This window comes from Mobula birostris, chromosome 26, assembly GCF_030028105.1.
Source record: "Mobula birostris isolate sMobBir1 chromosome 26, sMobBir1.hap1, whole genome shotgun sequence".
Lineage (NCBI taxonomy): Eukaryota > Metazoa > Chordata > Chondrichthyes > Myliobatiformes > Myliobatidae > Mobula > Mobula birostris.
This window is the reverse complement of record NC_092395.1, coordinates 46,571,346-46,588,958: the sequence shown is the minus strand read 5'-3', so window position 1 is coordinate 46,588,958 and position 17,613 is coordinate 46,571,346. Positions and strand designations below refer to the sequence as shown.

The 17,613-nt window shown below is 47.8% G+C and overlaps 1 protein-coding gene across 1 annotated transcript in view; it reads right to left on the bottom strand.

The window, feature by feature from the left end:
* The window catches only part of LOC140188027 (cyclic AMP-responsive element-binding protein 3-like protein 3), a 53,447-nt gene that overhangs the window by 18,197 nt on the left and 17,637 nt on the right, over positions 1–17,613 (bottom strand). The window contains exons 3-5 of the mRNA XM_072243923.1: positions 15,705–15,987; positions 5,275–5,393; positions 2,774–2,881 (exon numbers count right to left, since the gene is read on the bottom strand). Coding sequence (XP_072100024.1) covers positions 2,774–2,881; positions 5,275–5,393; positions 15,705–15,987 — 510 coding nt within the window. The remainder of the gene's footprint in view (positions 1–2,773; positions 2,882–5,274; positions 5,394–15,704; positions 15,988–17,613) is intronic.

Genomic DNA, 17,613 nt, shown 5'->3' with positions numbered 1-17,613 from the left:
CTGGAAGGGAGGGTTTACACTGGAAGGGAGGGTTTACTCTGGAAGGGAGGGTTTACACTGGAAGGGAGGGTTTACACTGGAAGGGAGGGTTTACTCTGGAAGGGAGGGTTTACACTGGAAGGGAGGGTTTACTCTGGAAGGGAGGGTTTACACTGGAAGGGAGGGTTTACTCTGGAAGGGAGGGTTTACACTGGAAGGGAGGGTTTACTCTGGAAGGGAGGGTTTACACTGGAAGGGAGGGTTTACTCTGGAAGGGAGGGTTTAGGAGCTCAGCTCTTCAGGGATGCTAACATGTGTGAAGTATTGTCATCATTTTGCCTGAAATGGTTGTGAGTTCAATTAAATAGGTAAAATAGTTACCTGAAAGCAGCCCTTCACCATCCAAATTCAAGGTGCGCATCATCAGACAAGATGGGAGACATAGATATAGTGCAGGGGTTCCCAATCTTTTATATGCCATGGACCAATACCATCAAGCAGGGCATTTGTGGGCCCAGGTTATATCTATTATAGTGGATAGCCAGAGACCTTTTCCCAGGACAGAAATAGCTAAATCAAGGGGACATAATTTTTAGATGATTGTAGGAACGTATGGTGGGGAGTGATTTCAGAGCCACACAGAGAGTGGTGGGAGTGTGGAATGCCCTTCCAGGGGTGGAGGTAGAGGCAGGTATGAGAAACTCTTAATGATAGAAAATAGAGTGTTATGTAGGAGGGAAGTATTAGGTTAATTTTAGTGTAGGTTATAACGTTGATGCTACATCATGGACAGAGGGGCCTGCACTGTGCTGTAATGTCTGTTTTCTGTTCCATGCATCTATACAATAGATAAAAACAAAGACCTCTCAAGCAGCAAACACCTCTCCACTGTTGGTGAAGTTAATAGGAAATGGAGTTGAATACCACAAAGTGATTTTGTCCCTTCATTTACAGTATTTGTCAAGATTGAAGGAAAACCCAGAGAGGGTCAGACCCGAAAGTACTGGAGTCCAACATGTTCTAACAAACCAATGCATATCCAGTGGAACAGATATCCTTCCAAAGGCTAAACAAGAGAAATGGACAACTTTTTACACACCTTTCCCACACGCAACCTCCAGATTGCTTTGTTTTAAACACATCACCTGCTCCCATGTTTCCTCTGCTCTCCAGGTCTGACTACCACACTACACTGATCTTCCCCATCTCTTCCTTCCTCCTCATCCTCAATCCCTTCCTCCTCATTCCCAATCCCTTCCTCCTCACCCTCAATCCCTTCCTCCCCATCCCTTCCTTCCTCCTCATCCCTTCCTTCCTCCTCATCCCTTCCTTCCTCCTGATCCCCAATCCCTTCCTCCTCATTCCCAATCCCTTCCTCCTCATCCCCAATCCCTTCCTCCTCATCCCTTCCTTCCTCCTCATCCCCAATCCCTTCCTCCCCATCCCTAATCCCTTCCTCCTCATCTCTAATCCCTTCCTCCTCATCCCCAATCCCTTCCTCCTCATCCCCAATCCCTTCCTCCCCATCCCCAATCCCTTCCTTCCCATCCCCAATCCCTTCCTCCTCATCCCCAATCCCCTCCTCCCCATCCCCAATCCCTTCCTCCCCATCCCCAATCCCTTCCTACTCATTCTCAATCCCTTCCTCCCCATTCCCAATCCCCTCCTCCCCATTCCTTCCTTCCTCCTCATCCCTTCCTTCCTCCTCATCCCTTCCTTCCTCCCCATCCCCAATCCCCTCCTCCCCATCCCCAATCCCTTCCTCCTCATCCCCAATCCCTTCCTCCTCATCTCCAGTCCCTTCCTCCTCATCCCTTCCTTCCTCCTCATCCCTTCCTCAGTCCTCATCCTCAATACCTTCACCCCATCCCTTCCTCCCTCCTCATCCCCAATGCCTTCCTCCCCATCCCTTCCTCCATCCTCATCCCCCAATACCTTCCTTCCCCATCTCTTCCCATCCCTTCCTCCCTCCCCAATTCTCCTGCCTGCCCACCCCTTCCTCTCTTCCCCATATCACGAAACCCATCTGAAAGGAGAGAAAAGACTGGTTGACGTTTGGGACATATTAGATTAAACATAAACTCATTTTCCTTTACAGATGGCTTTGGTTGTGCAATTGAATTTTTTTTTCTTTTACCTTCTTGCCCAGAGACATCTGCAGTGAAACACCAGAGCCAGCACCAATGCCAAGGCAGTAAACTCAATGCTCATGGGAACGGGGGCATCCAGCACTAACTGAAGCACCATATTACCATCTGTTAATGTTCTAGCTTCTTCATCTGCTGGTTCTGTTATTTTGATATGCTTACTTAATATTCATTTTTACATTTTCCAGTCTTCCAGCATCAACAGGAATTTGAGGGAAGACTGTTCCCCCATCCCATGACCCATGAAGGGCACAGCTCTAGTTCCCTGCCCCTTATTCTGGACTCCACCCCCAGAGCTCTCCTTTATCAAAGCTACACCCATCTATTAGGTCTCACCCAGGTAATCCAGGTCTTATTACGTAACCCATTTCTTTATTCTTTATACTTAATTGTCATCAAACAATTGATACTAGAACGTACAATCATCACAGCGATATTTGATTTGGAACTGAATGGTGTACTGCCCATATTATAAACTGTGTTTTATTATAAACTGTGCACTGTTTAAATTCCACCCCTCAGAGTCTCTGATGGAGAGGATATGGTTTTCAGATCACTAGCTATGCACAGTTCCCACCTGATTCATTGCTGGTGGAATGGGCCCACCTTGCTTTCACCCAGTCAGCCACTGTGAGACACTGACATACCTTAGTCAACGGCAGCTGTGATGGAAGTGTGACACCTTCTTTCAACAGCAACTTCTTCTCATCCTCGTTGAGCACCAGCTCCCGGGCATGGTGTGGCTGTGGTTGGTACTGCCCAGGGGAGAAAACAGGACAAAGTGAGAGAAAGCACAAATACCTGGGAAGAAGCTTCACCGTCATGAGAAGGCACTGGATGGGTCGGACTTGTTTTCCTTGCAGTGGAGGAGGCCTGACTGAGTTCCACAATATTGTGAAGGTCATAGGCAGTACAGACATCTCACCCCATTGCAGAGGTGTCTAAAGCCAGAGGGCATGACTTTAAGGTAAGATTCAAGATTCAACATTGTTTATTGCCATTCTTCAGAAGACAAGTGTAAAGGAGAAGTAAGTAATCTTGTGTAGTATATATAAAAAACACAATATACAAAAGAACACAATAAAAAGCACAATAAATGTAAATGTTTAAGATTAGCTTATATAACCAGACTGTCTGCATAGACATAAAGTGAGGGTGGGTAGTGGAGTATCTGTACATAAGGTGACTATGACAGGAAATGACCTGCAGATTTAGAGTGGATCTAAACAAGAATGTTTTCACCCAGGGCTGGTGGATGTAGAGATCGAAGGAGAAGTGTTTTCCCAGTGGGTAGAATGCCATGATGAAGGGCTAGTGTTGCAATGAATGAGCGAACCCAAACACAGGACACTGGCACGGAGATAGAGTTAGGATGCAGACAGGGGCGTGAGCGTGGCTGGAGCTGAACGGCAAACAGGAGGGGAATGGAAAAACAGGAGGCAGGCAAAACTTAACTTGACACAGGACGTTGCTGGAGCTGAACGGCAAACAGGAGACAGGCGGCAAGAAAAACTTATCTTGACACAGAGCGTTGCTGGAGCTAAACGGCAAATGGAAAGGCAAACGGCAGGCAATACTTATCTTGACACGGAGAGACAGAGTTACACAGGTAAATCTCGGTACTGAAGTAAAATTTAGAATACACAATCCTAAGCAGCCGGGAACTTGAATTACCACACTGGCTAAAATAACGATCTGGCAATGAGTGGATGCAAAGCCGGGAAATTTATGCTGCAGGTCTAGATGAGAATCAGGTGTGCCGCAATCAAAGAGAATTAGGAGAATATGGGGAATTAACGGTTAGGACCGTGACAGCTAGCAGTTGTAGAGATCGAAGGAGAATTTCTTTTTCCCAGTGGGTAGAATGCTCTGACAAAGGGCTGGTGGTTGGAGAGATCGAAGGAGAAATGTTTTCCCAGTGGGTAGAATGCTCTGACGAAGGGCTGGTGGATGTAGAGAGTCTCACAACACTTAAGAAGTATCTGGAGAAGCATTTGATTCATCAAGGCACGGTGGGCTGCAGACAAGCTGCTGGTAAATGGGACTGAGAGAGAGCAGATGTCAACGTGAACATGGTGGAGCAAAAGGTCTGCCTCTCTGCTGTAATTCCCCATGACTCTATACTACCTGAGGTGAGATCTCAAGACTTCCTGCAGTAAGGAAAAGGTTCATTCATATACGTAGTGCCCTTCATTGTCCCAAGACATCTCTGATTCCCTTACTGCCAGTGCTAATGCTTCTGACGTCTGGTCAGAATTGACTGTATAAAGTCACAAACATAAAAGCTTCTCCAGATGCTGGAAATCTTGATCAACACACACAAAATGCTGGAGCAGTTTAGCAAGTCAGGCAGCATCTCTGGAGGGGAATGAACAGTCGATGTTTTGGGCCGAGGCCCAATTCCCACAGAAAAAAGTTCTCCCAAAAATCAATAATGTGTTGGTCAGATAACCTGTTTTATGCTGGACTGCAGACTATGTTCAAGGCAGGACAGGGAAAGTTCTCCTGCACTTCTTCAACAGGGACTTTTATACATCAATTGGGAATGGTAACTTGAGCCTTAGTTTAATCATTCCTCCGACAGGTGGCCCTGATGTGACAATGTCCCACCAAGATGTCAGCCTGAAACATCTGCTCAGGTCTCTGAACTGAACCCACAAACTTGGAAGTTAGGGTGATAATATCACTTGTACTGTCTCATTCCAAAGTCTTTAACAAGAGAACATCACATTCAGCAAATGGCAATTAGGATGCAATGCTCCCTGCATCGAGTAGTATTATTGTTACACAGCATTTTAAATGAGAGCACAGCATTTTAAATAAGTCTGTAGATAGGAAGTATTTAACAGTGGATCGATTAAGAAGCTGGTTGATTCATACTGGATAGGATTGCAGTTGAATTTTGAGAAGAAGCTTGGGTAGTTGTAACTGCAGCTTAAAAGGAGGAGGATGCTGAAAGTGACCACACTAATTCGATGCAAAATTAGTCCCACGACCATATACCGCTCACTCTGATCATGCTAAAATCAAACCCCAAAATTACATTTGCACTCAACCTTATCTTAAAACATATACAGATTTGCTGCCATCTCCAGGTTGAAATATTCATTCAAAGCACCTTGTTCTCACAGGGTGGCCACGGACTCACCTTTTCTGACACTTTGGAGAGAAGCAGGTCCTTGACAGTGAGTGTGATGAAATTGTTGGGAGCAGTCGGTGCTGGCATGTTCTGTTCTCCACCCTCAAGGAGTTCAGTGTTCCAGTCACCTGACAGAATAAACAAAGCGCTTACCTCAAGGAGTTCAGTATCAGTGGGGGATGTGAAATTCACATTGCAAATACAGACAGCCAAAACCCTGTCTTTGACACACCTTTGAATTCACGATGCAGATACGCATCATTGATGCAGCAAAGCATTCCAAGGCGTATCGTACGTGAAACATTCACTCCCAACAACAGCAGTGCAGTGTACCACATCTACAAAACACACTGCAGTTACTAACCCAGGGTACTCCCACAGCCCCACTCAGGCCTGCCATCTCTCCTATCAAGAAGGCCAAGGGCAGGAGGCTCACGGAAACAGCACTGCCCTTCAAACTGCACAGCATCCTGTTCAAAGAACAACACTGGACATTGATCATAACCTGAGTTAATTCCCTTCACCACCAGGACTGCAGTGGTTCAAGGTGTCAGTTCCCAAGGGAGGTCACGGAGGACAATAAATACCGGACTTGCCAGAAAATTCCAGGTCCCAATGATGAATGAAGAAATGTTTGACACTAAACACTGACCAGAAGCTTTGACAAAAGAGGCAATGTTAAAGGAGAGGGAGGAGGGGGAGCTGCAGGATTAAAGGGAGGAACTTCAGTACAAGACCTGAAGACAAGACCACAGTACTGGGCTACATAGGACAGTCAATGTGGAGGAATAGACCGATTGTAGGACTGGAGGAGCCTACAGAAGCAGAAAAGCCCTAGTTGGAGATAAATCTCAGAACAAAATGCTTGGGCCAAATGGTGTGTTTTTGTGTGATCCTGACTCTATGCAGAGAGGGAGAAAGAAATTGCATCGCCTATCAAACAGCTCAAACCACTTTACAGAACCGACAGAAGTCCCAGCTCTTCCCTGAAGGTAGCATCTTGGAATCTTCCTATCTGCTCTAGAAAGCTAAATGGGGGCTTCAAAAAAGTGGGTTTGGGTCAAATTTCTTCCATGGTTCTGTCCACAACAATATAGAGGGAAGTGACCAGGAAAAAACAAGTAACCTTGGGGTGATGTTTGTCAAAAGGAACTGAGAAATAAGCTCAAGCAGACCTACCCAGCTCCTCTCACATCCCCTTCTTTCCAAAACCTTCTACCCCCATTCCCCAATCACCCTGTTTCTTTCCCCTCTCCTACCCACTCCAACTGCCCATCACCTACACACTCCTCCCACTGATTCCCTCCCCCACGGCTCCCATCTGCCCCTCCCCACCTCCCTCCCTTGGTTCCATGCTCCACCTCCCTTTCCTCATAGTCCCATTGCTTGCAGCCCTTTGGTGTCTCCAGTACTAGCTCCCAACCTCTGTTGCTTCCTGCACCCCTCCCTTCCCCACCTGCCCTCATCTGCCCACCTCATCTAGATCCACCTATCGTGAGCCATCTCTTGCCACTCATCTCTTTACACTGGTTATCTCCCCTCTGCTCTGTCAAACCCCTCCAGTTCCTTCCACAGATGCTGCCTGACCTTCTGAGTTCCTTCATACAGACCAATGCTGCTGGATGACAGAAATGTGTTAGTGTGAGCAGGGCAGAGGAATGGACAACAGTTTTGAAGATCCTCTCGGAGCACCCTCCTATATTATAATTTCCAGGACCCCAAATCAAAATAACTAATAAAGTAGAATTCTTCATCAATCTTTGAACTCTGAACAATTGTTCATTTCTGTGTTTGTCTTTCATTTGTTACCTATGCAAATACACTTTAATAATGGTCATCTACTGCCACCTTGTGGTCACGGTGCACTAAGCTCCGATCATTGAGCCTTTTGTTAAGGAGTCGATGGATGAAACGTAATCACAATGGCTCTCTGGTGGCTTCAGGACGTCCCAACCACTAGAACCAAGGATTGGGGTAGGTGGGCATCTTGGTGGGCATGGGTGACTCTGGCTGAAGGGCCTGCTTCTAAAAAGTTTCCACCAAGATACTTTTGAGCAGTGGTCAGTATTGCTGTGTAGGAAATAAAGCAGTCTGGTCCCATAGAAGGAGTTCCCACAGACACCAAATAGAATATCAGGATCAGAATCAGAATCAGTTTTATTTTCTCTATTCTACTCTAAAGTGGGACTTTGAGACGCAACCAGCTGACAACGTGTGACCACATGCAAGTGTAGAAATCCTGCTTTGAACCTCAGATAATAAGAACAAAAGAAGGAACATAAAAGATGAGAAATAGGAGTATGTTCAGACTATTCGTCTCCTCAGGCTGCCCCACCTTTCAGCAAGGACATGACTGATCTTCATCTAAACCCCATTTTCCTCATATACCTGATACCCTGTGTATGCACACGTCTGTCAGCCTCTGTTTTGAATGAACTCACTGCCTGAGCATCCACAACTCTCTCAGATGGTACAGTAACGTAGTGATTAGCACGAAACTATTACAGCACCGGCAACCTGCACTCAGTTTCTGTCGCTGTCTCCAAAGGAGCTTGCGCGTTTTCCCCGTGACCACGTAGGTTTGGGATGGTGGACACATGGGTGTAATTGGGCGTTTGGGATGGTGGACACATGGGTGTAATTGGGCGGTTTGGGATGGTGGACACATGGGTGTAATTGGGCGTTTGGGATGGTGGACACATGGGTGTAATTGGGCGGTTTGGGATGGTGGACACATGGGTGTAATTGGGCTGTCTGGGTTAGTGGACAGATGGGTGTAATTGGGCGGTCTGGGTTAGTGGACACATGGGTGTAATTGGGCTGTCTGGGTTAGTGGACACATGGGTGTAATTGGGCAGTTTGGGTTAGTGGACACATGGGTGTAATTGGGTGGTCTGGGTTGGTGGACACATGGGTGTAATTGGGCAGTCTGGGTTGGTGGACACATGGGTGTAATTGGGCGGTTTGGGTTAGTGGACACATGGGTGTAATTGGGCGTTTTGGGATGGTGGACACATGGGTGTAATTGGGTGGTCTGGGTTGGTGGACACATGGGTGTAACTGGGTGGTCTGGGTTAGTGGACACATGGGTGTAATTGGGCTGTCTGGGTTAGTGGACACATGGGTGTAATTGGGCAGTTTGGGTTAGTGGACACATGGGTGTAATTGGGCGGTCTGGGTTGGTGGACACATGGGTGTAATTGGGCAGTCTGGGTTGGTGGACACATGGGTGTAATTGGGCGGTTTGGGTTAGTGGACACATGGGTGTAATTGGGCGTTTTGGGATGGTGGACACATGGGTGTAATTGGGTGGTCTGGGTTGGTGGACACATGGGTGTAACTGGGTGGTCTGGGTTGGTGGACACATGGGTGTAACTGGGCGGTTTGGGTTGGTGGACACATGGGTGTAATTGGGCGTTTTGGGATGGTGGACACATGGGTGTAATTGGGCAGTTTGGGTTGGTGGACACGGGTGTAATTTGGCGGTCTGGGTTGGTGGACACATGGGTGTAAATGGGCAGTCTGGGTTAGTGGACACATGGGTGTAATTGGGCGGTCTGGGTTGGTGGACACATGGGTGTAATTGGGTGGTCTGGGTTGGTGGACACATGGGTGTAATTGGGCGGTTTGGGTTAGTGGACACGGGTGTAATTGGGCAGTTTGGGTTGGTGGACACATGGGTGTAATTGGACTGTCTGGGTTGGTGGACAATTGGGTGTAATTTGGCGGTCTGGGCTAGTGGATACTTGGGTGTAACTGGGCGGTCTGGGTTGGTGGATACATGGGTGTAATTGGGTAGTTTGGGTTAGTGGGTACATGGGTGTAATTGGGCGGTCTGGGTTGGTGGACACATGGGTGTAATTGGGCGGTTTGGGTTGGTGGACACCCCATCCCACCCAATCCTACACTCCTCAGCCAAGGGGAAACATTTTCTCCACAACTACACTGTGGGACACACACAACATGCTGGAGGAACTCAGCAGGCCAGGCAGCATCTACGGAAAAGAGTACAGTCGACCTTTCAGGCCAAAACCCTTCGGCAGGACTGAAGAAGAAAGCTGAGGAGTAGATTTGAAAGGTAGGGGAAGGGGAGAGAGAAACACCAGGTGATAGGTGAAACCTGGAGGGGGAGCGATGAAGCAAAGAGCTAGGAAGTTGATTGGTGAAAGGGACAGAAGGTGAAGGAAGAAAGAAGAAGGGTGGGGAGGAGCACCAGAGGGAGGCAATGGGCGGGCAAGCAGATAATATGAGAGAGGGACGAGGGGATGGGAAATGGTGAAGGGGGGTTGGTGGAAGCACCATTGAGAAATTGCTGTTCATGCCATCAGGTTGGAGGCTACCCAAACGGAATATAAGGTGTTGTTCTTGCAACCTAAGTGTGGCCTTGTTGCAACAGTGGAGGAGGCCGTGGATGGACATACTGGAATGGGAATGGGAAGAGGAAGTAAAATATGTGGCCTCCAGGAGATCCTGCTTGTTCTAGCGGACAGAGCGTAGATGCTCGGTGAAGCGGTCTCCCAACCTACGTCAGATCTCACTTATACACAAGAGCTCACACCAGGAGCACCAAACACAGTATATGACCCCAACAGACGCACAGGTGAAGTGTTGCCTTATCTAGAAGGACTGTTTGGGGCCTCGAATGGTGGTGAGGGAGGAGGTGTAGGGGCAGGTGTAGCACTTTTTCCATTTGCAAGGATAAGTGCCAGGAGGGGAGGGACAAATGGACAAGGGAGTTGAGGGCAGGGTGGAAATTGGAGGATAACTGGATGAAATAGACGAGTCCAGCACCAATGCAGTCGTCAATGTAGCATAGGAAAAATGCGGGATGGTCACTGGTGCAGACTTGGAATACAGACTGTTCCACGTAGCCAACAAACAAGCAGGCATAGCTGGGACCCATGCGAGTGCCCATGGCTACCCTTTTAGTTTCAAGGAAGTGGGTGGACCCAAAGGGGAAATTGTTTAGAGCGAGAACAAGTTCTGCTAGACGGAGGAGACTGGTGGTGGAGGGGAACTGATTGGGTTGGTGTCCAGAAAGAAATGGGGAGCTTTGAGGCCTTCCTGGTAGGGGATGGAGGTGGACAGGGACTGGACATCCATAGTAAAAATAAGATGATGGGGGACAGGGAACCTGAAATCCTGAAAAAGATCCAGAGCGTGTGAAGTGTCGCGGATGTAGGAAGGAAAGGGCTAAAACAGAGCCGAGGTATGCAGATATGAGTTCAGTGGGGCAGGAACAAGCTGAAACAATGGGTCTACCTGGACAAGTGGGTTTGTGGATTTTGGGTAGGAGGTAGAAATAGGAGGTTTGGGGTGCAGGAACTATGAGGTTGGTGACGGTGGATGGGAGATCCCCAGAATCAATAGAGTTGGTGATGGCGTGGGAGACAATAGCCTTGCGTTTCTTAGTGGAGTCTTGTTCAAGGGGTGAAAAGAGGAGGTGTCTGACAGTTGGCACTGGCCTCAGCAAAGTAGAGGTCAATTGCCAGACTCCTACAGCACCTCTCTTATCCGCGGGTTTGTTGGTGAGGTTAGGATTGATGCGGAACTCACTGAAGTGTGGACACAGAGGGACAAAGGTGAGGTCCTTACTGAGGACAGAACATTCTGGCTCAGAGAGGGGAATGTTGGATGGAATTGTGAAAGCCCAGCACGGATGAGAGCTGGGATCGGAGGGTGGAAGGGGGTTGGTGGTGCCTGAGGAGAAGGGAGGTTTGGAGTGTTCAGGAATGGTGGAGTGGGAGGAAGATGGAGTCTCTGAGGTCCGAAGATCTGGCGGTGGGACCTGAGAGATACGGGATTGCAGAGTGGTGGTCAGGGAAGGGGAGACAGGGGTTCCAGCGATGTCTGAGGGCGTTGGAACCCACATTGATGGCGGTGGAGACCGGGTTATGAATCTGCTCTGGATTGTTAGAGCTGCTGAGGTCCCACCAAAGGCATCCAGGCCTGCCGGTATTAGAGACAGCAGGTTCGGTGGTCTGTAGACGGGCGACCTTCCGATCCTTGCAGGCAGGACGAGAGAAAGTCGAAGAACTGGCGATTGAAAGTGTGGATCCGGTGGAGGATGACAAAGCGTACAGGTCCATTACAGGCGGCAGAGAGAGAAATAGAGAAACACAGAAAACCTACAGCACGATACAGGCCCTATGGCCCCACAAAGCTGTGCCCAACATGTCCTTACCTTGGAAATTACCTAGGGTTACCCATAGCCCTCTATTTTTCTAAGCTCCATGTACCCGTCCAGGAGTCTCTTAAAAGACTCTATTGTACACGCCTCCACCACCGTTGCCGGCAGCCCATTCCACACACTCACCACTCTCTGTGTAAAAAACAGAGAGACATCTCCTCTGTACCTACTCCCCAGCACCTTAAACCTGTGCCCTCTCGTGTTAGCCATTTCAGCCCTGGGAAAAAGCCTCTGACTATCCACACGATCAATGCCTCTCATCATCTTAATACACCTCTATCAGGTCACCTCTCATCCTCCGTCGCTCCAAGGAGAAAAGGCCGAGTTCACTCAACCTATTCTCATAAGGCATGCTCCCCAATCCAGGCAACATCCTTGTAAATCTCCTTTACACCCTTTCTATGGCTTCCACATCCTTCCTGTAGTGAGGTGACCAGAACTGAGCACAGTACTCCGTGGGGTATATAGCTGCAACATTACCTCTCGGCTCTTAAACTCAATCCCACAATTGATGAAGGCCAATGCACTGTACGCCTTCTTAACCACAGAGTCAATCTGCACAGCAGCTTTGAATGTCCTATGGACTCGGCCCCGAGATCCCTCTGATCCTCCACACTGCCAAAAGTTGTACCATTCATACTATATTCTACCATCATATATGACCTACCAAAATGAACCACTTCACACTTATCTGGGTTGAATTCCATCTGCCGCTTCTCAGCCTAGTTTTGCTTTCTATCCCGCTGCAACCTCTGACAGCTCTCCACACTATGCACAACACCCCCAACCTTTGTGTCATCAGCAAATTTACTATCCCATCCCTTCACTTCCTCATCCAGGTCATTTATAAAAATCACGAAGAGTAAGGGTCCCAGAACAGATCCCTGAGGCACACCACTGGTCACCGACCTTCACGCAGAATATAACCCATCTACAACAACTCTTTGCCTTCTGCGGGCAAGCCAATTCTGGATCCACAAAGCAATGTCCCCTTGGATCCCATGCCTCTTTACTTTCTCAATAAGCCTTGTATGGGGTACCTTATCAAATGCCTTGCCGAAGTCCATATACGCTACATCAACTACTCTACCCCCATCAATGTGTTTAATCACATCCTCAAAAAAAGTTCAATCAGGCTGGTAAGGCATGACCTGTCTTTGACAAAGCCATGCTGACTATTCCTAATCATATTATGCCTCTCCAAATGTTCATAAATCCTGCCTCTCAGGATCTTCTCCATCAACTTACCAACCACTGAATTAAGACTCACTGGTCTGTAATTTCCTGGGCTATCCCTACTCTCTTTCTTGAATAAGGGAACAACATCCACAACCCTCCAATCCTCCGAACCTCTCCTGTCCTCATTGCTGATGCAAAGATCATCGCCAGAGACTTAGCAATTTCCTCCTTCACCTCCCACAGTAGCCTGGGGTACATCTCATCTGATCTTGGAGACTTATTCAACTTGGTGCTTTCCAAAAGCTCCGGCATATCTTCAAAATCCCGGAGCTGTGGAAGCAACTATGATAGGGATACCAGGTACCTCTTCATGGCATAAAGTGTGGTGCGTAGAATGCAGTGGGAGAAGCAGGCAGTTAAATGTGAGTACCTGAGTCCTCAGAGGGGCCAAATCAAGAAGCTTGAAAATGAATCTGGAAACCGTGTGGTACAAGCGGGCAGCGAAGACATGCTCCCAGAAAGGAAATATGGCTGTGGTAGCGGGTCTGGGTGAGCACATGGTTAAAGAGTTGGAGAGTAGCAGGGATCACAGCGGGGGAGCAGTGAGAGAGCATTTCACTGAACTCCCGTCGAAGGGAAGATTTAAACTTCTTCAGGGTAGGCATCCCTGGAAGAGACTTTGCAGAGTAGTAATCCAATCACAAACAAGAGAAAATCTGCAGATGCTGTAAATCCAAGCAACACACACAAAATGCTGGAGGAACTCAGCAGGCCAGGCAGTGTCTATGGAAAGAGTAAACAGTCAACGTTTCGAGCCAAGACCTTTCGTCAGGACTGGAGAAAAAAAGGATGAGGTCAGAGTAAGAAGGTGGGGAGGAGAGGAAGAAGTATACAGTGGTAGGTGATGGGGAAAGCAAGAGAGGGGAGGGGGTGAAGTAAAGAGCTGGGACGATGATTGGTGAAAGAGATGCAGGGCTGGAGAAGGGTGAATTTGAGAGGAGAGGGTAGAAGACCATGAAAGAAAGGGAAGGGGGAGGAGCACCAGAGGGAGGTGATGGACAGGTAAGGAGATGAGGTGAGAGAGGGAAATGGGTATGAGGAATGGTGAAGGGGGGTATTTACTGAAAGTTTGAGAAATTAATGTTCATGCCAGGTTGGAGGACACCCAGACAGAATACGAGGTGGTCTCATGAGGTGACAGCCTGAGTGTGGCCTCAATACAGCGGAAGGGGAGGCCATGGACAGACATGTCAGAATGGGAATAGGAAGTAGAATTGAAATGGGTGACCACCAGGAGATTCCATTTTTTCTGGCAGATGGAACATAAGTGCTCGGTGAAGCGGTCTCCCAATCTATGTCAGGTCTCAGTGAAAAACATTGGGAGCACTGTCTTCAATGGGATCCCACCAGCAAGCACATCTTTCCCTTCCCCCCCCCCCCCACCACTTTTCAGTTTCCACAGGGATCGCTCCCTACATGACTCCCTTGTCCATTCGTCGCTCCCCACTGACCTCCCTCCTGGCACTTATCCTTGCAAGCGGAACAGGTGCTGCACCTGCCCCTACACCTCCTCCCTCACGAGCATTCAGAGCCGCAAGCAGACCTTGCAGGTGAGGCGACACTTTGCCTGTGACTCTGTTGGGGTCATCTACTGTATCTGGTGCTCCCGGTGTGGCCGCCTGTGTTTCGGTGATGTAGATTGGGAGACCACTTCGCTGAGCACCTACGATCCATCCGCCAGAAAAAGAGGGATCTCCCAGTGGTCACCCATTTCAATTCTAATTCCCATTCCAAATCCAACATGTCAGTCCATGCCTCCTCTACTGTTGCAATGAGGTCACACTCTGGTTGGAGGAACAACACCCTATATTACATCTGGATAGCCTCCAACCTGATGGCATGAACATTGACTTCTTGAACTTCTGGTAAATGCCCCCCCTTCACCATTCCCCATTCCCATTTCCCTCTCTCACCTATCTCCTTACCTGCCCATCACCTCCCTCTGGAGCTCCTCCCCTTTCTCTTTCTCCCATGTCTTCTGCCCTCTCCACTCAGATTCCCCCTTCACCAACCCTTTATCTCTTTCTCCAATCAACTTCCCAGTTCTTTACTTCATTCCTCTCCCTCTCATGGTTTCACCTACCACGTACCACCTACCATCTTGTATTTCTTCCTCCCCACCCCTACCTTCTTACTCTTTTCTTTCCAGTCCCAGTAAAGGATCTCAGACCAAAACATCGACAGTTCATTCTTTTCCACAGATTCTGCCTGGCCTGCTGAGTTCCTCTAGCATTTTGAGTGACTTGTTTGGGTTTCTCTGCATTAACTACTGTAGTCAAATAGCCTTGGATGCCTAATTGGTCTTTGAGGTACCAAGGAATGTTCACAATGTTCAAGGAGTGGTTGATATTTTTGCAGTAAATGTATAAATATTGAATTCTGTAATAAAAACCAAACATACTTGTAACTTAGGATCATCTGTGGACAACAAAGGGGCCATCTCCAGCCAATATCCCCCCAATAGATTGATGAGAAAACAGTATAGTTTCAGTTGCAGTATAGTTTCAGTTGCTGATGAAAGGTTATTGATTGGAAAGATTATATTTGATTCCCTTTCTACGGGTGCTGCCTGATCTGCTTAGGATCTCCAGTATTCTCTGATCTTAATGAACTCCTGGCAGCCTCTCCAAATCTAACTCTGATCCGTTTACATCCTGCAGAGTTCTCTCCAAAGGAGAAGAGGGACACGGGAATAAAAACAGTAACTGGACAACAAACCCAAGGGAACATCTCCTTCCCAAATGCAGGAGATCCTGCAGTTGCTAGACATCTTAAGCAGCATACACAATGTGCTGGAGGAACTCAGCAAGTCAGGAGGTATCTATAGAGGGGAATAAACAGCTGGTATTTCAGACTGAGACTTTTCTCTGACCAAAATATCAACTGTTTATTCCCTCCATCAGAGCTGCCCAACTGCTGAGTTCCTCCAACATGTTGTGTGTGTTGAACACCTCCTTGCCTCTCTCCAAGTCTCCCAGGTCCACATTTACAGGGCAGCTGTGTTTCTTACCAAAGCTGACAGAGAAATCCACATCTGGGTATGCCAAATCAGGAGCTCCTGGACAAGGGTCTGAGCAGCAGATCTCCGGGCCAGGGTGAAAGGGCAGCTCCGACTGGAAAGCCTCGAAGTTGTGGGGGCTGCTGGATGGCTGCTGTGGACTGTCCAGCTGGTCAGACAGGTGATCCTCAGATATCCCACTGTCACTGCCAGCTGACGACCAGAGTGGGGAGTCAGGGACGGTTTCTGGCAAGAGTGAGGATAGGATCTCCTTGTTGCTTCTTCCACTGTGGGTCTGGACAAAGGAAGGAGATCAAGATTAAAGGACAGAGTGTCAAGGCATCCTACTCGTACATAAAGAACAGGAGGATGACTACAGTGAAGGTTAGAACCGATCAAGGATAAAAGAGTCTGGAGTTGGAGGAGTTAGGGGAGGCCCTTAATGAATACTTTGCTCCAGTGTTCACCAGTGGGAGGGACCTTGACAAATGTAATGACAGCATCAAACAGGTTAATATGTTGGAGCGTGTCGACAGTAAGAAAGAGGATGTGATGTAACTTTTGAAAAACATTAACATAGATAACTCCCCAGGCCAGATAAGATCTGCCTAAAGTTACTACAGGAAGCAAGGAAGGAGATTGATGCACCTTTAGCGATGATCTTTGTGTCCTCACTGGCAATAGGAGAAGTAACAGAAGATTGGAGAGTGGCAAATATTATTCCTTTTTTCAAGAAAGAGAATAGGGATGAGCCTGGGTATTATAGACCAGCGAGTCTTAAATCAGTGGTAGGCAAACTTTGGAGAAGATTCTTAGAGGCAGACCAAGTTCCACCATGGTAGGCTCATTCAGGAAGTCGGGAGGCATGCAAGTCAGGGAAGCTTGGGTTCAGAATTGGGTTGTCCACAGAAGGCAGGGGGTGAGTAGCAGAGGGAGTATTTTCTGTCTGGAGGTCGGTGACCAGTGATATTCCGCAGGGATCTGTTCTGGGACCCTTGCTCTTTGTGATTTTTATAAGTAACTCAGATGAGGAAGCAGAAGGGTGGGCTAGTAAGTTTGCAGACGACACCAAGGTCGATGGTGTTGTGGCTACTGCAGAAGTTTATTGTAAGTTACAAAGGGACTTTGACAGGATGCAGAGCTGGGCTGAGAAATGGCAGATGGAGCTCAATCCAGAAAACTGTGAAATGATTCACTTTGGAATATTGAACTTGAAGGCAGAATATGGGATTAATAGGAGGATTACTAGCACTGTGGAGATACAGGGGGATCTTGGGATCCACATCCATAGATTCCACAAAGTTTCTGTGGAAGTGGATAGGATGGTTAAGGAGGTGTATGTGTTGGCTTTCATTAGTTGGGGGATTGAGTCACAAAGTAATGTTACAGCTCTATAAATCCCTGGTTAGACCACACTTGGAGTATTGTGCTCAGTTCTGGTCACCTCATTTTGGGAAGGATGTGGAAGCTTTAGAGAGGGTCCAGAGGAGATTTACCAGGATGCTGTCTGGATTAGAGAGCATGTTTTATGAGAAAAAGTTGAGCAAATTAAGGCTTTTCTCTTTGGAGTGAAGGAGGATAAGAAGTGACTTGATAGAGATGTACAAGATGATAAGTGGCATTGATGAATGAAAGGCCAGTGCCTATCTTCCGGGTGTAAGTTGCTAATATGAGGTGATTGGTAAAAGTACAGGCGGAGATGTCAGATGTAGATCTTTCTACACACTGAGTGGGAAGAGCACGAATGCACTGCTAGGGGTGGTGGTAGAGGCAGATACATTAGGGAGATTTAAAAGACTGTTCGATAGGCAGATAGATGAAAGAAAAATGGAGGCCTATGTAGGAAGGAAGGTTTAGCTTGATCTTGGGATAGGTTAAAAGAATAGCACAACGTCGTGGGCCAAAGAGTCTACTGTACTGT